Below are 23,235 nucleotides of genomic sequence, written 5' to 3' on the forward strand. Positions count from 1 at the left end.
AAGTGATTTGGACTAGTTTCTTCACAGTAAAAGATAGGAGAAAAACAAGTGCAGACGGCTCTTATGAGTGGAAAAGTTGAGGTCTGAAGGGTTTAGACAGACATAAATCTGGATTATGTAAAACAGCTGTCCATCCAAAGAGCTGCCCAACAGCTGTCAAAGAGTAAATAAGGACTTTTGTAAAGCCACAACTCTTCATCTTTCTCTGAAAACGTAAATGGGAACGCAGAAAATCAGTAACAACACAGTGTAACCTTAATTTTGTGATGTGAGCAGTGCTTTATTGAGCTGAGCAAATTAGAGAGGTGTTATTGATCACAGTTTGCCTGTTTGACTGGTTCTTTATTGCTCTTGTCACAGATTAGACACAGGTCTGAAGGAAAGATCAGTGTGGTCAACTGTAGCTAAGTGAGGTCTACAATGTCCAGGCTTGAAATAAGGTGGAGCGGATTAGTAGAGATGACTAAATATTGACAGGAGAATATATTGACGGAGAGAGTGAACACTGATGGCAGGCTGTTTATGTGTTCATATAGGACACAAGGCTGATTCTCAAAGAGCTACGTTAAAACAAAAAGACCACCTTAAAATTTAGTGTAGAGATGGGAAAGAAGATAAAGAGAAACTATTTTTATTTTATTGTGATTAGGATGACGGTGAATCTTCTCCTTATTCAGCTGGGTTTTCTTGGCAGGTTGTTAACGAGACTAGAAGAACGTCCTGCAAGAGAACACAGAGGAATTAATCAATAACATGTAATTCTCTCAGATTGACTTGTGGCAACTATTGACTGGGACAAAGCTTTTATCATGTTCGCTTTAGTCACTGCACATTGAAGCACAACAGACCAAAACACATGCAGGTGAGTTTTAGGACAAAAGATAATCAGGATGTAAACTGAACCCAGGATTTCATTTCCTTGATTTTTTTTTTCCACTTTTAAACCACAAAACCCACTTCTTTTGAAATGTCATTTCAAGTTCAAAAATCTCCCCGATCAAACTGAAGGAACATTATGAATTTTTCCAGCAGCAGAGCAGAAATCCTCGCCACAGCGCCTCCCAGTGTCTCTGTATGTCAGAACATGTAACAGTCCTGTGGAACAACATCAATCAGAACAACTGCTGAAGGCTGGCAGGAGTCCCAGGCTGCTTTTATGAATGTCCATGACCTGACGCCATGGGACAATACCACACGGGCCATACATATATGTACGTGTTTATATACGGCTCATTCGGGGTTAGGATTTGGCAGATATATGGTGGTATGGGTCGCATTAGTTATAAATGTCTTCACTCAAATAGCATGGCTGTATCTTTGTGCGTGCTACAGTAATAAAAACATATTGCCTTGAGGCGATTTTCAAAAGGAGGGGGGGAGGAAAAACTGCTTTTGGTGGAGCCCACCGAGCTGTAATGGTGTTACATAAATCTGACAGGTGAAGGGAAACAAACAGAAAAATACTCTGCAGGTTTGCCTTCTTCTGATTGACAGGGAAGACTGTCACATGTGCTCGGGGATAACAATGGGGCCAAACGGAAACAAATGCCACAGCAAACATCCTCTCTGAGACGTGCAGTGAGGAAGAGGAGATGTGAAGACTACGTCGATTACCAGGACGAGGGTGCGGGAGGAGGAGAGGGAGGGCTAGAGGTCAAGAAGGTAGCCGTGTCTGTACAGTGTTGCACTGCCTTCAAACACCTTTCTGTTCACAGTGGGACTGACTGATGCTGACTTAGGGCTGCATACACATGCACACACACATGATTGTATTTAAACAAATGGCAAAGATGATAATGATTATACATATTTAGACTAAAAGAGGAATTCTTACACTTCGTCTTCATAGTCTTTCGGAGGAGAAACGGCAAACACAACATCGATCCAGTCCTGAAGGGAAAAACAACAGCGAATCAAATAAAAACTATGAAGTCAAGCTGCCAGACTCTGCAAGTTGGAGCATGACGACGACACCCACAGGCACAAACAATCAAAGTGAGCTGATGTGGGTTTAAAGTTAATCAATACAACACCCTGCTGTGGTAGCTAAGGTAAATAACATCTCTTAAAAAAAAAAAAGCAGCATGACATTTCATTGTAACTGGGATCTCTGAGTCATACCCCTCCACTGCTCCAGGCTCGAGCCAGAGAGTTTTGTCCCTCAGTCAATGTGGCATCAATCAGGATCTTCCCATTCACAGCCATAAGTTCATCCCCTGGCACGATGCCACCTGCAAACGGAGACATCAGAGACATTTCACTGCCAGACACACACACAGTACGTGCCAGCTGCAGATGCCTGGATCTCTCAACCGACTCAAGTACAATAATAGTCCCCTCTGGTGTTGCAGAGCCGTAATGGAGCGATATGTCTACACTGTGTACACACAGAAAAGTCATTAAGCAGTATCACACGTTTGCATCCTGATATCGTGTGTAATCAAGCATCTTACGTCACTCCCTACGTTTCACCCAGGAGACACTAATGATGGTGTAATAAAAGCAAATTCTGTACATATGATAATGATTTACTATGTTTAAAGCAGCAAACACGCCGTGGGTCTTTTGTTTTCAACATTAAATGTATTTACAGTAAAAGGATGTTGCCTGAGATAAGGCTGAAGTGGAACAATGAACAATGAATCACTGATTTATTTGTGTAATTATTGTTTATATTTTGGGATGTAGTATTGTTGCCTTGGATTGTGTTATACCTGGAGGTGTCTCTAATATTCACTCAACCTAACTAATAATCATATTCATTTTTAAAGGAGGATGGATTCTCTCTCTGTCAGAATATAGTTAAACAAGTGATAAAACAAACCTGAATAGTTTTAAAATTGACATGAAGCTAAAGTGTGAATGTTCACAACCAAACTGACCGTGCCGATCTGCAGCACCACCTTCATACACAGAAGATACCACCAGCTTTCCCAACGGAGAGTCCGCTCCCCCCTCCAGTGCGAGGTCGAGCTGCCCAGCCTGAAGAACAACGACCGAAACATCAGCACCATCAATCACATGTCAGAAAATCTTACCTGAAAAAATGACAATTGAGATTCCTCTCATCATCTCATCAGTTATTACCTTTTTGATTCTCAGCAGTCTCACATCTCGCCCTGCGATCTGTTCCGAGGAGAACTAACCAGAAAGGGGAAAAAAGATTAAAGAAAGAACAAACAGAGGTGCCAACACAAAGAATGGGTTCCCCCTCTTTGAATAGTCAAACTGGTAGGAGCAGTGATAAAACGAGATACTTACAATCCACCATGCAGAGACTATTAACAATGTATGACAGACTGTATAAACACAGGACTAGTGCTACTGGGAGTTTACATGAAGAAAAGATATATACATTTCCTTTGAGAATAAACTGACCATCTGTCAGTCATCTCATCTGGCCTTCTCTGTAATATCTGCGTGAAAAGCTAGGCACTAGAAGTCAGTTTGTTTGGTTTTTTAATTGCACTAACAAGTCAATCTAATTTCCCAAGTGATGCCAACAAAGGCTGTTGATGCAGTTATATTGTGTATAAGAAAAACAACACAGGAAATTTACAGCAATTGCTGATATTTGACATACATAAGATGGTGTGTTGAGTTATGCATCTTCTATTGTTGTTAATTATGGTAGGCTGCCATGAGAATGTGTCAGTAACAAGTAAGGAGCTAAGACTTATTAGCTGTCCACCACTGTCTGCACTGTCTGCTGCGGTGCTAACAAGATCAGACATACCATGGAGTAGGGATCAAATTCTTCCTCGTATTTCTGAAATCCCTGAAAGAGAACCAACGTGCAGTTAATTAAAACTGATCAATATGTCAATAGGGCCTTACAAACAGGACACAGAGAAGCAAATGAACTGTTAGGAGCTGTCTGTGAGCAAGAGGTGTGCAAAAAGTCACTGCATCTTGTGCTTGGACCAATTTCCTTTGACAACCAGTTCTGTATTAGTTTTAATAACCTGACAGAATTAATGGAAACCATGGAGACACTCAGAGTCATTAATTCAAAAAAGCACAGAGGCTTTTAAAGCCACTACATTGATTCAATGACACAGCTAATTCAGAGGAACACGCTCATGAAAAATCATCCCTAATCATTCCTAAAATGACCGCTATTTAATTTCATGTGAGGGGGGAGGGACGAGAAATAAGCTCTCAGAGAAAGGACGTCACATTCATCCAGCTGTAATGACTCACAGAGCTATTTTTCTCACTGCCCAACAAACACTCATTAATCTTTAGTCTTCATTTCCTGTTCCACAGAGGCTCCACGTTGGACATAAAAAATGAACCCACTTGTAATGTGGGATTTTATTTGTTGTGGCTGGAGACAACAGCTGAAATCAGACCAACAATTTAAGTGATGTGGTGTTTCGAATAGAAGATAAATGAGACTACTCTTCTCTGTCTTCATGCAAAGTGAAGATACATAAAATGAGCCTTTGTACGCCGACGCCTCATGTAGAAAAGCAGCAGTTGCCAGTTGCCAGTAAAGATGAGAACTAATCATTACAGAAAGGCCGAAACACAGTGATGTGCATTTCCCACGCGCTGTATGTTCAAAGTACTATACTACAGCATGCTTCAAATCAATGAAAGTGCAGTCATGCATAATCTACACAACTGGACCTAAAGGCATTAACGCAGCCAACGTAGAGAGGACATGATGAAAAAAATAAATAAAAGGAGGAGCCATCCCCAGTCAACCGTGAGGAAATGTGGTGAATGAGCGTGGATGCAAAAAGTACAGAAAGAAGAATAGGACCAAAGCACTCAGGAATAATATAATGGAGCGAGGTGGTTGTGGGGATTACTTGTCGTTTGTTGTTTGATTTAAAAGACGAGTTGAAAGGCACCATCCGTTTCAACATTTCTGGAGGCTGAAACACAAGATCAAGCGTTGAACATATGAAAATACAGAACTCACTTCTATCTTTTGCTTCTATGCTAGTTACTAAACCCTTTTGAAGAGTAACTTTAGAGCAGGTTGGATTACTGCCCTCTCTGGTTGTAAATAAGTTCTGTCTGTACAGTTCAGTCCAACACATTCAAGTCAGACTCACACTTCTACATCACTACAGCAAGGTAAAAATTTAAACCACTGGAGAGTGAGTGCTACACACTATAATAATAAATTAATAATCATATCACATGATGTTATGTAAATACTACACAAACAGCTCCTGGGGAAATGCCACAAATCATAACTGCAGTACATTAACAAGCAATTTTCTCTTAATTTGAATTCAAATCAAATTCAATTTCTATTTAATATAATTTACAAAACTACCTCAAAAGATCAATTGTTCAGTTGCTGAGGCAGCATTTTAGAGTGGGCCAGTTTACCAGGATGCTTACTCAGGGTAAAACATGTCAAAGCATCCCCCACCTCCTCGACTACAGTCAAGGTGCCCTTCAGCAAATCATTTCACCTCCAGTGGCTGATGGTAGAAGTGTGTGGTGTGAATGTGTCAGTCTGTTACAGTAATACGAGGCAGAGGGTTTGTGGAACAGGGGGTTGTTCCAGTCCGATAAAAAAAAAAAAGTTTGATAAATAAACACTCTGTCGAGTTTCATTACAGCTTTTTGACAGGAAGGAGAATGGCTCCCCTGTGGGATCTAATAACCACAGACTGGGTTTCTGTGAAACAGCTGGTGAGTCTGGAAGACTCACCGGGAAGACGTGGAAATGAGACAGAGATGAATACAGCAGCCAGATGATGGTATACTGCGTCAGACGTCTGAATGCTTTATGACTCTATTATGTGAAAGTGAAGTTTCATGCAGGAAGTAAATTACTGCTGTGTTGTGTATTTCATACCAGACCATCAGATCGGAGCGCAGGTCTGTGCGGATCTGGTCGGTGGGTCTGCGACTGAGGCAGCATAACAGGCTTAGACATGACAGGGGCCGTCTGACGCCTCTGGTTGGGAGGACTAGGAGCTAGTTGCTATTGGAGAAAGACCACGGTACCAAACAACAACTGAGAACAACAGCACGTGCTGATTCTAAAAGTCATTTTACAACAAAAGCATCTTGTTCTGGAAGGATTGTAGAAATGTATAAAGCTTATGTTCGCAGGGTGTTTGTAAAAAACCTGTCAGTACTTTTACAGAGACTCACCAACGGCGTGCTTGAAGTGGATATATGACTGGCATGGGATGTATTTCTCATAACCTGAACCACAGTGAAATAAAAGAGAGTTTTTTCAGCACCCAGGTCCACGCAGCACACTGCAGGAATATCGGTGCTACTACTCAGCATGCAGCATCCCACTCAGTCTGCCAAACCAAACGGCCACACACACAAACGTCAATACCAACTAACTACATCTGAATGAATAACCCTCAGCGAGGAGAAAAATGCAAATCACTGACTGATTGCCCAGGTCATTCGTGTTCTTACAGCATGAAATATAACCATACATAAAAAAAGACCATGCAAATTGACCTGTGTCAAATCATGCTGCATTGAAACTGCATTCATTCTGAGAGCTATCTACATATCTCTTTGAAACTGCTGATGCAACTTGTCTTCATAGATTGAAAATAAATTTAAAAAAACGCACACTGGACACTCGTAAACTAAAGCAGGGGTTCCCAAAGTGGGGGTCGGGACCCCACTGGGGGTTGTGAGGCACCGAGAGTGGGGTCGCGAGATGATTTCCAGGAATCAAATAACATTTGAAAATTATTAGAAATACCGCATTTTAGCTGTAAATGTAAAAAAGATAAAAGTAGTAGTTAAAATATAAAATAAAACCATGCAAATAAATTTTCTCTTCATGTTTAGACGCTTACAGATTGCGTCTAAGCGTGGAAGATGATCTCCGAGTGGCCGTCTCCAAAATAAACCATCTCATTAACAAAGAAACATAGTAATTCCCAAAATGTAGGTTTGCACAGCAACAATGTTTACATGTTTACTCAGTGCTACGGTTTATGGATATTACTTTGACTGAGATATTCTTCTTCTAAAGTAATGATTCAAAATTAAATTTGCACATGACAGCAACAATGTTCACATCCATAAGTTACATGGATATTACTTGGACTGACGTATTCTGCTTTTATCTTATAGTAAATAGCTATATGTAAGCATGTTGTCGTTATGCCCATGTTCGGATACGCCTATTAGTGCGTGTGCTCTGTGCTCATGTCACTTCCAGGATTAGTGGGGGTCACCAGTCTATGGCACTGTTATTTTAGGGCTGAAAAGTTTGGGAACCCCTGAACTAAAGCAATAACACAGCAAGGAAAAGCCAGTCTGACACATCACACCTCTCTCTGATGAGACTCTCTAACCTTTGGACTAGAGGGGTACGACATCTCACTGGTGTTTGATGAGTAAATTCCTCCTCTGGGGAGATAGCCTCCCGACTCCCACTCACTCCTCCGATCCGGGGGACTGGGAGGGTGCTGGAGGTGGTGGTAAGGATGCTGTCGGTACCCGCTGAGGGTGCCCATCCGGTTGTCAGAGTGTTGTGGGGGTGGGGGAGGAGGGGGAGGTGGAGGCGGCGGAGGGGGAGGGGGCGGAGGAGGAGGAGGAGGCCTCGGAGCAGGCTGAGGGGAGGACGGAGGCCGGGATGACTGAGACGGAGGGTAGTGAGAGGAAGGCGGGGTGGCGAGATGAGCCGGGGCGGGGTGAGGCTGCGGGTGGTGAGGCCTGCGCCCCCTGGTGGTCAAAGTAGACGAGGCAGAGGGAGGAGGTTTCTTCCTGGCGCCGGGCGGGGACGGAGGACGACGCTGTGGCGACGCTCGAGAGACGGGACTGGGAGGGGAGTAGTTGGGAATGGTGGGGTTCAGTTTGGGAGAGGGCGGAGGGAGAGGCAAGGGAGGCGGAGGGTGGCTGGTGCTGGGCTGGGTGGGGGCGAGTCTCTTCAGAGGGCCCCTCAGGCTCTGATCCACTTGGTCCAGGTTGATGTCGTCCAGATCAGTGGTGGCCAGGTGGAGGCCGCCGGGGAAACGCTTCACCCTCGGCTCAGAGGCAGGAGAGCGTGGCGGGGACAGCTTAAATTCAGTGACATGAAAAATGTTTTCATCATTCAACTTATTTTCAACATTTTACTCCATAACCAAATATTACGCAGCCCATCTGTGGTGCTGTACGGTGTTACAAAAATGAAAAAACTCCAGGTGGCATATGACAATGCATTTCGGATCCTACTTATCCAAGATGCACAAGTGCAAATCATCTTCTTTTCTTTTATTTATTTTTACAATGGAGTCTGTAATAAAGCTATCTATCTATCTATCTATCTATCTATCTATCTATCTATCTATCTATCTATCTATCTATCTATCTATCTATCGTTTTAGTCCTGCATGTAATGTGGAAAGACAAAAACATCAGAGAAAAAGAGGTTGTGACAGGTGAGGTCTCACTCTGTACCTCTGGCGATTCATTCTCCACACAGGAGATCTGCTCCAACCGAGTCTGACAAAGACGCTCCACCCAGTGTTGCACTTTCTCAGACTCCTCTAGGTCTTCTCTCTCCGTCTCTGAAACCTGGTACAGAGGTGTGGTCAGACAGCATCAGGCCACATTGCCTCACTCCCTCACACACTCACGTACACGACCAAGACAGGCGGCAGTTCAGCGTCAGACACTTTCAAGTACACTCTAGAGTTCACTACAGTTAAGCCCGTCTTTTCATACCTCCTGAACCAGTCTATTGATCTTCAGCTGCTTCTCCCGTTCGTACATCTCTTCTTTCTCCTTGGCGAGTTTCAGCTCAAACTCCATCTCCTTCTTGCTTTTTCTCTGCTCCTGCAGCGTGTCTGTGTTCGACACCTTCTTCTTTTTCTTCTTCTTTTCTCCTTTCTGAAGTGTCATCAGTTAGTCAATATAAAAAGCAGGGAACAGACAAATCTGCCACTTGAAAACCACACTCTGCTGCCACAACATGCACTAATAACTGGTGACACCAAACTGTTAAAAACCACAGCAAACAACTTCAGGTTTTATAAAAAATAAATAAAAAAGGGAGAGAAAATACAAGCTCTGGTCTTAAATCCATAACTACCACCTTGTCATGTTGACAAAACAGTCAAAAACAAGAAAGGAGTTGTCCCAGACTTTCCTTTGTGTCCACTCTAACACCACACTGAACAGTACCTTGCGGATTGACGGCAGTTTTCCTTCATATCGATAAAACCAGCCAAATGCTAAGGATGAAAATTAATGTGTGTCATTCTCACAAATATATTAAATTACAAACCAGAATTTCTCAAACTCCATGCACGTTGTCCATGTGAAAAAACAAGAGACAAAGACACAGCACTCAAAGAGAAAATAAGTGAAAATTCTTCTTGAAAACCAAATGTTCAAAGCCACAATTCTGGCAGCAACTACCAATAAATACTAGATCATTTAAGGATAAAGGTATCTCCAATGGCTACATTTTGGTTGTCAAAGGAAATCTAGCACTTGTTTGTGTGTGTGTGTGTTTGTGTGTTGGTTTGCACAAACATCCTCCCATACAACAGCTGTGACGATGCACAGCTGAGGCTCCGGACTTACTTGTCCGTCCTCCTCTTCCTCTTCCACTGTGAAGGCCACGACAAGCAGCACGGCACGCAGCAGTGACAGACAGAGAGAGAGCATGCAGAGGAAAGGAGGGAACGAGGTGAGATAAAAAGGGATTTACTTCTAAAACTCTGTGGTTTTAGAAGAAAAGTCAATAAATACACTCAGAAGCAAACAGAAGAGTCATGCATTTTTAAGGAGAACATTCACTCAGCTGTTCTTACGAGAACTCTTGGCCTTTGGAGTCGGGGCAGACGGAGCCGGTGATTTGCTCTTTGGAGTTTTGGGGCTCTTGGGGCTCTTGGGTCTGTCTTTGGCGCCCCAGTCCTCCTCCCATTCTCTGTTGTGCCTCTTCTCCGCAGCGTCAATCCTACACAGGATGACAGCACATGTGAGTAAGATATAGTATCTTAAAATAATACTGAACTTGCACTTAATGCACAATTGATCGCATACTTCTCCATCTCCTGTTTATAGCGCTCCTCTTCCTCTGCAGTTTTCTGAGAAATCTCCATCTTTCTCCTGTTAAACACATAATAAATTGTAGGGTGCAACATGAAACTCTATCAACAGAACATGCTACAATGCAGGCATAAAAATACAGAATATATTACTCTAATCCTGTTTATGGCATCTGTGTGAGTGTGTCAACCCTCCAAAACATGATTTGCAGTCCCATTATTCACCCCTGGAAACTGCTGGCATCAAAGCACTGAGAAAATCTAGTGTGTCCTCTAAATTTATTAAGGCCTGAGACAGATGTGCAAATGATTTAGTAAAGTGAACACGAATCTGTATGGTGATGCAGCTATAGAGTAATTACGTGAAGGTCCTCAGGTTAGATGGAAAATCACTTCAGGTCATGTTTACTCTGCTTGCACCTGATTTATGTAGATGTATGCTCTGTCATTGATTGATGTTCGTGTTCGAAAGCAAGAAGGCCATGCAATGTCCTGAATGCAATTTGAGTATCTGAATTCATTTATTGGGCTTTTTAAATGCCAGATTTGGCATTGCATGAGAGATGATGTTAGAGAGGGTACAAAGGAGGCCAAACGTAAAATGCATAGAAGGATTTCTAGAAAACATTTTGCAACCTTGGTTAATGCCTTTGCTATTGGGTGAATACTTGCAGTTTTATATTCATTGCATCTTGGCGTTCTCCAAGCTTCTTGGACGAGTTGTTGGTTTACTTTTTGTACATTTCAAATTCAAATTCATATTGAAATTTAAGTCGGTCCAACAGCTTTACAAAAACAGCACCGCTCTCTGAATAATATGAAAAACTCAGCCTCCCAGCTATGGGTGAATAGAAAAGCTACTGAGCACACAATGTGCACCATTTATGTGGAGCTGTATTCAAATGTACGACAATTTCTCAAAACAAATAGTTGCTTCTAGTCAGTCAAGCCGATTTAGAGAGGCTTTTACATTTCCTGTTTTGTTTTTTTTATCCAGTTACTCTTCTCAGTTACAGGATGAAGATGCAGTAATTGGTTGGACAGCCAGAGGTGAAGCTATGTAACTTGAGAACTAGATTTACTTTATGTGTTTCAGAACCTGGTATATCCACTACAGTCTCTCATCAGCATCATCTGTAATAGTAATGGCAACAGCTTCAAAAAGGGATGAACATCATCAAAACAATGTCATTTCAACTTGTGTTGTGTTGACACAATGCTGCACTCACCAGCCAGTCACTAAGTTTTTCTGATTGCCCTTTTGGTGCGGGGCATACACACATATATACACACTATACACTCTAACTCCCACAAGGAGATTTCAAAGTTCAAGTTTCCGACTCTTTACTCACTGCCTCTCCTTCTCCTGCTGCTCCTTAATGATTTTGTTGGTCTCCAGGGCCACCTTTTTCTGGTGCATCAGCTCCTGCCTATCCAGCTCCCTGCGGGCCTCCACCGCCAGACGCTCCTCGTCTGTCATGAACAGCTCGCTGCCCTGAGAGAGTGACAACAATCAGAGAGATAATCAGGCACAGACATCATGTACAGCTGGGGCCCTCAAACTTTTTTTTGGCTCTGTAGGCCAACAGGGACAAACCGGTCTCTCCAAAGAAGTCTGTGTTTGTCACATAAAATGCTTACAGTCTGCAAATCACAGATCTATAGCATTTTAGCAACACTGATTTATAATTATTGTGAGGTATGAAAGACACAAGTTGTCTGATAAATATTTCTTCAGATTCACTTTGCTTTAATCTAAAATATTGGCTCATTTGCCTTCAATTTTAGTAATAATAGTGCATGTACTGGATCTGTCAAAATGAAGACATACACACACACACACACACACGAACACAAACAAATCAATCAGACAGTCGCCAGGGAAATAGGTAAACAAGATGGGACAGCTTGTCTCAGATAGGCAGGCATTATCACCGAGTCTTGAGGTAAATAACCTGCCAAGTGACATGACTAATGATAACTGCTGCTCCTGCAGACAGACGGGCTGAAGTACAGACGAGGTAATGTCATGTCTCCAAAATAAAGCAAAATATTTATCTGTGCAGTGTAGAAGTGTGAAGAGAAAAAGGCAGAGAGTTGTATAATGATGATGAGAGATACATTTCCTTATGATCTCATTCAAAATAAACATAAATGGTATCAAACATTTCATATACATCATGTCATCACCATTTTGTCAGAATTATATATACAAAAGATTATTACATTTAAAGGTTTGTGGGTGTCGAGTACAGAATGTAACTTATATTCTGTCTCTGCAGTGTCCTCAGCAGTGCTCACAAGTGATAACAGGAAAAAAAAACAAGACTTAGATGAGGTGAGGTGCAAAAGTTGATTGTGTTCATTAGTCTCTAAATTCTGAATAATTATTAACAGATATGATGTAGTTGAGAGCGGTACTTACAGCTCCTGTGAGAACAGTAATAGTCAGACTCCTGCTGCTCTTCAGGACCCTCACAGCCTGTGAATGGAATTGCAAAAGATTTCAATGATGAGATTCATTTTTCGAGATTATAAAGGGTAAATGGAATATGTTAACACTTTATGTGTATTCAACAGGGTGTGAAATCATCACTGGCAAATACCAGTTAATATCAATATCTCTGTTTTCTCAGCCAGTTTTGGTAAATAGCCAAATCCTGGGTTTTGTTTTTCTATCTCAAACCATTTTGGCTGGTGAAACATTATTTGGCTGTGGCTCTTCAGCTCAGACCAAACCCTGCCAGTGATGAGAGGTTCAATTTCCACTGATGATTAGAGTAATGACAGATGCCTTCATGTTGCTATGGTGCTTTGGATAAAAGGACAAAATGTACAAAATCTAAGATTTTAACATGACGCAAAATTCACCTCTTTGTGGTCCACACTGGTGAAATCCACGCCGTTCACCTCCACAATCTGATCTCCCATCTACATGTTGATATGAGACATAGAAACAGTTCACAGCAGGCAAAAAAAAATGTCAGTCAGTGTTTCATTGTTGTGTTTTTGTGTTTTTGTAAATCACCTCAAGTCCCACTTCTGCAGACAGGGAGCCTGGCTTGACATTACTGATGTAGATGCCAGGTTTCTGGGTGGGACCACTGGATATGCTGATGCCCATACCCTTTGTTCCCACAAGGCTGAGGAAAACCTTCTTTTCCTTGATCTCCTTCCCGCCGATCGATGCCAAGCCTGCAATGCTGGTTTTTTTCTCCTAGGAGGTGAGGAAAGGAAGAAGAAAAGGAAAGAAAAGCCCATGAGCGGTCTGCTGCTGTGATCCTTCTAACAAATCCCAGGGAAAAAATATATAGATCTGTCTCTTACCCCCGACTCGGACACAAACTGGTCAACAAACTGCCACTTCAGGGGCTCATCTGACGAGCTGCAAGGATGAAAAGTGAAAATCCAGAATGACATTTAACAATAAACAAACAAATTAATGCTATCTAAAATATTAGTTGCCTTACCTTTTCACTGGGATCATCCCCACATCTGGAAAGATAGGAAAAGAAGGAATTAAATGAAAATAACAGATGCTATTGATGCTTGAATGCACATCAGTGCTCATCATACTGCTGGAAAACTGTTAGAAAACTAATTTGTGTTTGACATACGCCTGACTTTGAGTGACACAATCTTCTTCGTCTTGATGAGACTGATGACTTCCTCATGGATACATGAGGAGATGGAGTATCCGTTGATGCGCACAATCTCATCACCGACCTATAAATCAACACAGGATGGGACATTAGGAATGACACAATCACACAGACGAAGTCAATGCCTCTCTAGTGATGTACCTCTCTGTCAATCGACAAAGTAAACTGCTCCTGTGTTTCTTGACAGGAGCAGTTTGTTTTGTTACAGATCTACCTGGGTGAATCTGGAGCCTCACAGACAGACGACCATGCTCTGTAGGAGGTTAACAAACATGGTGCTTTACCCCACCTAGTGGATTCTAGTATTATGACTGACACTGGCACTAAGACAGCAGCCACAGATTACTTAAATAATTTCACCAATAAATGATGCCCACGCTACAATAATGCAGCAAAAGTATTTTTTTTTACACACATAAAGATCTTTATAAGGTGCTTTCGCTAAAATGTTGTTTTTGTTTTGCAGAAGAGCATCTAGTGAGGTATAATTAGCTCACAGGGACATACCTGAAGGCCAACGTTACTGGCCTGACCGTCTTTGACAATCTGTGATATGTAGAGCCCAGAGCCAAACTCCAGCCCTCCTCTCACACTCAGACCCAATCCATCACGATGAGTGCGATCCAAGCGCACCTCTTTGAGCTTCCTGCACCACGAGGAGAGGTATAAAACAGAGATATAATGAATGAGCCACCTCAAAAATAAAAAATAAAGAGGAGCATGACGTTTATATGAGAACAAAGGCTGCCATGGTGTAGGCTACTCACCGTGACCTCTTGGGTGTGAGCAGGTCGTACTCCACCTGGTGTTTGAGGGGGATGAGAGGTCGAATAGCGTCAAACAGCGGTAAGCGCTTTGGTTCGTTGATTACCAGCTTCAGGTCCCCGACCAACACCGGCAAATCCATAGACCTGAGAGAATGAGAGGAGGATTACTATAGATTTCCATGAATGTTAAACAATTTCTACCTCAGGATGGATACAAAATAATTAACAAGAACAGAAGTAAAGGTTTCAGGTAGTTAACGCCTTTAAAGCATACATTTCTAAATAACATTAATTATATTCACACAGTTATGTCACATTTAAGGGTGATGAAGTAAATGTGATCATAAATGGCCAGCAAAAGATCTTATCAGCCAAAAGATCTTCCAAATTCTCCATTTCTGATTTTAATTTATAGCATTCACCTCTAACATATTTATAATCCAATTAATGACAAAAGGCAACCAAAACAGCAGTTTAAGAAGCAAAGAAAAGGCAACTGCAAAATGTGTCCTCCTGGCCCTCTTGTTGAATTATTAATAAGTGCCATTCCTCTGTTTGGAGGATGAACATAAAAAGAGCTTTTGTGGATAACTGGCCAGGCTTGTCGGAGCACAGTGGAAACTGATCAGAGGCTTAACCAATGCAGCCATAGGGCTCTGCTTCTGTACGAAGATTAATTGAAACCTAGACCAGTAGCCCCCTGCTCCTCTGAGACCAGGCTGTTATCAGAAACCATGATGGAGAACACACAGGGGTATGTGAATCATAGGTGACTAAAACAGGATGAAGAGCTATTGATGATTAGCCATGAAAAAGTTAGAAAGGGCATTTTGGCATCATTTTGTCTGAAGATAACAGAGGACCAAACATATGGGGTAAAAAAAGAGATCTTAGATTTAAATGTTTTTTATAATTATATTGGCTGAAAATTACACACTGCCCATAAAGTTGGATGTGTGAGTGGATGTATAGATGTAAAACAAATAACAAAATGCAACTTGCCCACATACACACTGAGCTGAGAGTGACATTGTTTGATTGTACTCACTGGTGATACATGCGGAGGACATCATACAGGTAATCCTTCTCTGCTTCATTTTCAATCAGCAACTCCACCTGTAAGAAAGGACAAACATCTGGTGTCATCCTTCTATTGAGAGCCGATTCAGAAGAAATGTCAGCCCACTGTCACACACTGTACCTCTCTTGTGGCCCTGTCAACGCTACAGGGGGCAAATCACCTGTGCATGCTGGTGTGTGTATGTGCGTGTGTGTGTGTGTGTGTGTAGGAGCCATACAAACCTGGTGGCAGCTCAGCTGCAGCAGGATGGTTTTGAGGAAACGTTTAGGCCAATTACTGATGTAACACATCTCCGTCTTACTGACTAAATCGGTTCTAAATGATGCTGCAAATTTCACAAAAGACCTGAGAGGCTACTATTTTTTTTATCCAATTAGAGTGAAAGGTTAAGATAAAAAACAAACAGGCTGTAGGATGATGAGGCTCCTTGGAGTACAGCAGGTGTAATGGGCTGCCCGTCCCTAACTATCAAACCACTGGGAGGGAATAATGGCAGAACAGCTGAGGAGAGGCTGCAGTGGGTAGGTCAGCAGTGTCGTCTTACATCTCAGACACAAACAGAGGTGAATATTCACACCCAACAGTCTCTCTCTTGCACATACACACACACACTTTATGCTGTGAGGTCGTTGCGAGGTTCTTCATGACATGGTGTTTACGAGTGTCATAAATTTCTCTCACTTGGGGCAGTGAAACACAGGCAGCCACACCTGAAATACGTGCAGACTTTGGCACCATAATCGAATAAGATAAGAGATCACTGCCCTGTCACATAGGCTACTGATTTTAAAAAGCGCTGTCTGTTCTTGAGATTTGGACTGTTTTCACACAATAAGATCCTCTAGTGTAGCACACACAGATTGTGGTTCATACTTAAATTTACAGATAACAAATATCAACCTTTAAATTGATATTTCTGGCATTTTTTCCTGTGACGACAGTTAAACTGACACACACGACTAAACAACTAAACAGAGACCCAGTGACTCTGACCCCAAGCAGAAACAAAGCCTGATTGTGCCTTGTACTCCCATCAGCCTCTAATTAAACCCATAAATTGTCCCATCTCTTCCGCTCAGCTGCTCACCTCTCTACATTATCTAATACTACCATGCCCTTTATGAAGAGCCAACAATATGGGACCCTGCCTGCCTGCCTGCAGCACAGATGGCTGTCTGGTGATCCCTACATGCTCTGTGCCTGAAAACGCCCTGAACATATCATGTTCCCATCCTCTGTTATCTTTTTACTCATAGTTATCTTAATAGGACTTTACCTATTGCTGTAATGATCCAACCCCATCCAGAAAACAAAGTACAGTGTAATTTGACCATAATTCCTGGAACCAAATATCATTGATCTTTGTAATATTTAACATTTGACAGATAGAAGCAGGATGTTATAGATTTCACCTGTTAAGACAACACCATAGATACTTACTTTTGAGTCTGAACTACTAGCCTACTGAACTACTACGATGGCCATTTACCAGAACAGTTTCAACAGTTCAATAAAAGAAAAGTAATTGTTTCATTTGAATGAAAGACAATTTATTTATAAGCAACTCTACTAGCTTTATATTATTCCAACTGATTTTAACTTATAGCAAGTGACACAAATAGATAGGCCTACACTAGAAATGAATGTTGAGGCTCCCACCATACAATTTGCTACTTCCATAATGACTGATAAATATTATTTATAACTTTCACCACCATGACATCCTCTTAAAACTAATTCTCCATTAACTTGACTGCTTTTTCTTTTTTCGTAAGGCCCAGTGTCTGCGCAACATCCCGCTGCGAGAGACACCTGAGCCAAGTAAGTGACAACCAGGTAGACAAGACAACACAACCAGCTCTAAAAATATCTATTTAGTACCTGAAGAGGAAAATGTTAATAATTTTACCTTGTGTCTAAATTCCCGGGCAACTTTCCGCTCCATTGTTGAGAGACAGAGCGAAACCAATCGAAGATATTTCCAATTGTGTCGGCGAAGTTTGGCAGGACTGGACCTGGGGACTGGGGGTCAGCCGCGTGTCAAGGTAGTCGAAGTTAAATAAGAGTTTCCGGTTTGAGTTTTCAAAGTAAAACTTGAGTTGATTAGGAATGACGTGTTTTTGTAATATATATGATCATTACGGCGATCTTCTATGGCATAGTATGGGCTACTAAGGTCTACAAGTTATTTGACTGTAAAGTACAAAACTTGTGTACACTTCACGTTTTCCAGATAGTTCAAGTTTAGGCTTTTATGTTGAAGGGACAGCCGATACACTTCCGTTCCTTAGCAAACTTGATGAAGCTTTCGACCGTTGGCGAGTTGTGTGTGTGTGTGTGTTTTGTTTTTTACCTCAGTAAGCACTCTAGAAAATGTATACACCTTTACATTTATATTTTATAATTATATATTTTAAATAATTTCTTAAATAACAGAACTTTCAGCAGTTAAAAAAAACAAAGCAAAAACAAAATCACAACAGAAGAAGCTAGCTTAGCTTACGGCCTTCTGAGCATCATAAATCACGACTGTCTTTTCAGCATAAATAAACACAATTTACCCACCCGTGTCACAAGAATAACATCACGATTATGTAGTTATTATTTCGTGACAGTTGTAATTTATATTTATATTTAACAGCGGCCGCTAGTTGGCAAAATAATCACCTTGGTTCCGCAATCCCACGAAGAAGAAAAGAAGGCGTGAACTTCCGGCTTTCAAAAGCTGGATAGCAACGAACAACACACTGCAACACCGAGGGCTGAGTAACAAAACAAACTGTAACGTGTAAGTACAATATATCACATAAAACGCTAGACGCTGGTGGGAAACAATTTGCAATGCTGCTGCACATTTATATTTTGGTTTTAGCCACATCTGAAGTGGTACAGTCGTGACAGATAAGGGGAGTTTTCATCATGTAAAAGTTAACAAGTTGATCTGCGAAGTCGAGTTGTCTGAGATAAGTGAGTGTGTTTTGATTGGTTAAACATTTTAATTTATCTAATAAAGGGGGGATAAAGGGTTTTTAAACGCCACCCCAGCTTTTACTCTCTTTATCCTTCCTGAATAGGCATTTTCTAACGCAGAAACGTTATTTACCGTATCTACAATGAAGCTGCATACACAATCATTATTGCAGTGGTGATATCTCTAATGAATTAGGGTTATTTCTGTGATAGTAAGCGGCTTTGTAACATTACTTTGTGTACTAATCCTGCTACTGCTACCATTAAATAGTGTAGAAGGAAATACTACCAACTATTCTCTAAAAAATGTATCAATTTTCCACGTGCAAACATTATTGCTTTATTGATGTTTTTGTCTGATGAAGTTGACTATTTTTATAAGAAATAAAATAAAAAATAAAAAAAACCTACAACAAGCATTTACAGGGTATGACAAGATGGGATGGTTCTCAATACAGTTTATTACAAATGCTCCCAACTGAAATCTTTGTAATAATATATATTTTCAGTGTACAGCTGGTTTCCATTCACTTACAATTAAGTCACAACTAAGGGTTGACAGCCATATTAGTATTTCAGTATCAGCATGTAAAGGCAAGTACATCACTTTTATTTATTTTTGTAAAACTCTTTCACCTTTGTTTTCAGTGTTTTGTGCTGGGATGGGTTCTCCAACCAAAAATGCAACGCCACACAGGTAAGATTGTTTAGTCAACACACAGGTCGGAGCACAGAACTGTTGGTGTTTTTTCTGAAAGAAAAGGGACATAATGCTTTTACTGTAATTCTCCTGAGTGATACTTAGACTTATTTTGCCAGTCTGCCCCCCTACTGTTATGATCCTAAGCCTTATCCCACATGGATTTAGTCTTAAATGGGTTTAAATGCAAGGTTAATCATTCATTTTCATTGCTTGCTGTTTCTCTGCAGACTGTGCACAGGGTAAAACTAGACTCTAGTGGCTCGGGCAAACACAGGGACAGCATTTAGTGTTCGTATGAGACGTGTGTGGTTCGCATTAAGTGTCCACTTTTATATTGGACTATAACAACTTCTTTTTTTTTGCCCTACAGAACCAGCAATCGGACACCGGGTCGGGAGCCTGACTCCCCACTGCCCCCCATCAATGAGCGTCTGGCGTACCTGCGTCCATCCAGGGAGCTACTGGAGTTCTACAGACAGAAGATTGCCCAGTTTGATGGGGAACATGAGGAGCTGCTGCAGATGTTAGAGAAGAACAAAGGGATCGCCGAAGACCAGGTCGGATACAATGAGCAGTCATTGAATGTATCATTACTTTGGTATTTTCTTGCATTAATTGATCTTCTCTCTGCCTTTGATATCCCCCCCAGCATAAGCTACAGTGGGAGGTCCGACAACGTGAGGAAGAGATTGCTGAGCTGCAAAACGCTCTGAGCGACATGCAGGTCTACCTTTTCCAGGAGAGAGAGCAGTCTCTCCGGCTTTATGCAGAAAATGATCGACTCAAGATCAGGTTGGTGAAGCACAGACGCATTTTTTTAGCATAAATTATATTATAACACCCAGTGAAGCACAGACGTAACAAATAGCATTAATAAATGCTGCTTTCCATTTAGGTCTATTATCCTGTTACTATGCATGTTTGATCAATGTCTTGTCTTACTGGGGCATTTCAGTTGAATGGCATCATTAATGTTTATAGTTACACTTTCCAACGATATCTCAAAATGCCTGCCGTAATTGCAACCTATTAAATGTTAATAGTAAAACTTTAGGGTGTTTTCTGCTTTTCTTAATTTACAAAGGTCTAAATGGGTAGTGAGTGAAAATACTTTTATTGTGCAGAGGCTTTTACAAATAAAACTGGATCTAATTACCTGTTCACTTTTGTACAGAGAGCTGGAGGACAGGAAGAAAATCCAACACCTTCTCGCCCTGGTGGGTCCTGATGCAGGAGAAATCACATACTTCCACCGAGAACCTCCTCATAAGGTACACACAAGGTCATCACAGGCCTTTGTCACAGTAGAAATTTTAATTTGTCAAATACACGTGAAATTGATCAATGATCCATATTGCATGGGGCTACATTTCAGGTTACGATCACTCAGAGGAACCCTGAGTCTAGATCGGAGGAAAACCTCAGTCTCAGACCAACAAAGTTGAGACCATCTGTGAACAAGAAAGGTTTGAAGACAGTATATTTTTCTGATGACTTTTTCTACACACATTATTATTTAAAATTGGTTTAATAACGTCACAAATTGATAAGAAGTTATGCTATTTAATCAAGTGTCTTTAATCGTCTATATTATTGTGTGTGTTATGATGAACAATAAGAATCATAAAGATTTAGTAATACTTTAGTTTTACTTTCCTTTAACTCAAAGACAAAAACAGATCTTGAAATTTGCAAAAAGACAAATCATAGTTGCAAATGGCACTTCTGCTTGTTCTCCTGACTGTCATGTGTTTGTTTAAGTTGAGAGTAGCAGGAGAACAAAGTCGACAGACGGGGTAAACGGAGAGAGCCTGGAACAATATAAGATCGACAACCAGACTTTGTTACTACAGGTACAGGCCGACTCTATGAATTCATGAAATTATGTCATCTCACATACCTGCTAGTTGCTATATATATACTTCGGACAACATATCTTTTGAAATGTGTTTTAAATGGACTGAAACCATCTTTTATTGTTATAATTTTGTGGCTCACATTTCCAGGTGGAGGCGCTCCAAGCACAGATGGAAGAACAGACCCGTCTGGCAAAAGAGCAGGTAGAGTCTCTGCTGGAGGATAGACGGATTAAAACAGAGGAAGCCCAGGCAAAGCGGCAAAGAGACCAGGAGCGGATCACAGCACTCACTGACAAGTGGGTCTTCTGATATATGTGAAGACTATACTGTATGGATTATAATAAATCTTTGGATGATAATTAATCTTCATCTGACTTTATTGTCGCACTTCAGGCTCCAGCGAACCCAGAATCTGTTGTATGGGAGTACAAAAGATTTCTTACAACTAAAATTTGAGACACGAGGTCATGAGAAAAGCTGGATGGTGGAGAAGGACCGGCTGCTGAGGGACTTGGACTCCTGCCACAACCGTCTGAGGAAGGCTCGGTCTTCTGGCACTGAACTGGGCCGAGCATGGCAGCCCGGCAGCAGCACGGCCCAGCTCCTGCCCCAGCCTCAGCCAGAGTCACAGCAGACACTCAAAGAGGAGCTAAGGGTAACAATAGTCATCTGTCTATGTTGATCACAGCACTTAAAAAGATAACCCTGCTAAATATCTACAATTTTTTTAGACTAGAATAAATATTGTCCACTTTTGCCCTTGATAAAGAACGTCAGTGGCTTGTTGTGGCTTTGGCTGTTTTGTCTATTTCATCAGGCAATCCAGGAGGAACTAAAGCAAGCTCACCGTCTGGCGGAGATGTATAGGGAGCAGTGTATCACTCTGGAGACAGAACTGTCCCAAATCAGAGAGGAGGGGGATGTGGGGAGGGAAATATTTAAGGTAGCATGGTTTGCACATGTAAAAATTATTTGATTGTGGTGATCCCCAAGCTTTTTCTCACTGATATTTTTTCTACTCTAAATATTTCTGTGAGCAGGAGCGTTCAGACAAAATGGCCAAGCGTCTTCAGCTAATGACTCAGCGATATGAGGCGCTGGAGAAGAGGAGGGTCATGGAGGTGGAGGGCTTCAAGACTGACCTGAAGCACCTCAGACAGAAATTCAAAGATGTTGAAAAACAGCTTGTCAAGGTGAAAAACCTTTGGTGTTTCCCAGTATACCGTACATGTATTTATGTGGTTTATTTCAACCACAAACAAATTATGTGTAATTTAGTTGTAATGGAAAAACACAACTGAAAAAGAAATCTCTGTCTTCCATAATAATGCTTTTATTAGAAAATGTACCTTTGAACTGCTTTACCATGCCCATTTGTGTTCACTACTAACACACTTTTTTGTGCTTTAGGTTACGCTGAATATTGGGCCCAACCAGGACTTGGCTATTCTTAATGAAGTACGCCAGACCAACACCAGAACAAAAAAGGTTCAGGATGAGTTGATGGCCCTGAAGGCTAAGATCTATGGACTGGAGAATGAGATGAGATTTAGCTAAAGAATGAACTGTTGTGTGTTGTGTTTGCCTACTGAGTTGAATCTCTGTGAGATTTATCCCAGACATACATGTTTGTGCTACTGTGTTTATTACTGAACCTTTGATATTTCTATGTTGTTTTTTGGGCCAATAAAATGTGTTTTGTTGCAATGATTTTAAAACAGTGAACGGCCACAATTATTTATGCATGCAGCGAAAGGCTTCTTCATAGTAACACAGTGACATCATCACTGGTTCTGTGAGTCAGAAGAATACCAGAAACCTGAAACTAAAGCATAATGATACACAGATCTGTGCTTCACTGAGTCTGTCTGTCATTTTCTGTTTGCTAAGAAAACTTAAACACAGCCAAAAATGACTTACTGAAATCCTGCTAATTACATTCCAAGTAACAGTATGTTTATGTAACTTTGTCGGTCTTTACCATAAATTACCTGTAAAAAAAATTGACACCACTTTATAATGAATTCGAAAATTTGTTTCAGCAGATTTACTCACTTCCAAGTAGCTGAAGGTAATTGACATTGTTTTAATTTTGCAAACCGAATACTGGATTTGCTCTCTGGTTTATTTTAATGACTTTAATGTCTTGTAAATGTTTTTCTTTTGTTTTTCTTTCAGTTTAGTTTAGTTTATTCAAT

General features: G+C 41.1%; 2 protein-coding genes across 4 annotated transcripts; one reads left to right on the forward strand and one right to left on the reverse strand.

The window, feature by feature from the left end:
- Positions 1–615: 615 nt before the first annotated feature.
- Positions 616–17,524, reverse strand: ush1c (Usher syndrome 1C). 3 transcript variants are annotated; one of them, XM_085779715.1, is made up of 26 exons: positions 17,415–17,524; positions 15,473–15,540; positions 14,425–14,568; positions 14,165–14,303; positions 13,613–13,721; positions 13,466–13,490; positions 13,323–13,380; positions 13,024–13,212; positions 12,867–12,926; positions 12,421–12,477; positions 11,348–11,490; positions 9,991–10,056; positions 9,759–9,904; positions 9,124–9,173; positions 8,665–8,829; positions 8,398–8,514; positions 7,311–8,015; positions 6,130–6,183; positions 5,828–5,956; positions 4,821–4,886; positions 3,737–3,778; positions 3,088–3,141; positions 2,883–2,982; positions 2,122–2,231; positions 1,835–1,890; positions 616–720 (listed from the first exon to the last, which is right to left on the reverse strand). In XM_085779715.1, exons 1-26 carry the CDS (start codon positions 17,448–17,450, stop codon positions 708–710), a joined length of 2,901 nt encoding a protein of 966 aa, XP_085635841.1. In that variant the 5' UTR covers positions 17,451–17,524; the 3' UTR covers positions 616–707. The 3 variants fall into 3 exon arrangements, with proteins under 3 accessions (XP_085635841.1, XP_085635842.1, XP_085635844.1); XM_085779716.1 differs by lacking the exon at positions 4,821–4,886; XM_085779718.1 differs by lacking the exons at positions 4,821–4,886; positions 5,828–5,956; positions 6,130–6,183.
- Positions 17,525–18,171: 647 nt separating this feature from the next.
- Positions 18,172–22,755, forward strand: ccdc77 (coiled-coil domain containing 77). Its single transcript, XM_085779719.1, has 12 exons — positions 18,172–18,293; positions 19,124–19,172; positions 19,549–19,735; positions 19,828–19,970; positions 20,353–20,449; positions 20,554–20,644; positions 20,940–21,031; positions 21,185–21,333; positions 21,431–21,692; positions 21,855–21,980; positions 22,078–22,230; positions 22,448–22,755. Exons 2-12 carry the CDS (start codon positions 19,138–19,140, stop codon positions 22,592–22,594), a joined length of 1,482 nt encoding a protein of 493 aa, XP_085635845.1. The 5' UTR covers positions 18,172–18,293; positions 19,124–19,137; the 3' UTR covers positions 22,595–22,755.
- The last annotated feature ends 480 nt before the right edge of the window (positions 22,756–23,235 follow it).

This window comes from Trachurus japonicus, chromosome 6, assembly GCF_045865225.1.
Source record: "Trachurus japonicus isolate A0001 chromosome 6, Traja_1.0".
Classification (NCBI taxonomy): Eukaryota; Metazoa; Chordata; class Actinopteri; order Carangiformes; family Carangidae; genus Trachurus; species Trachurus japonicus.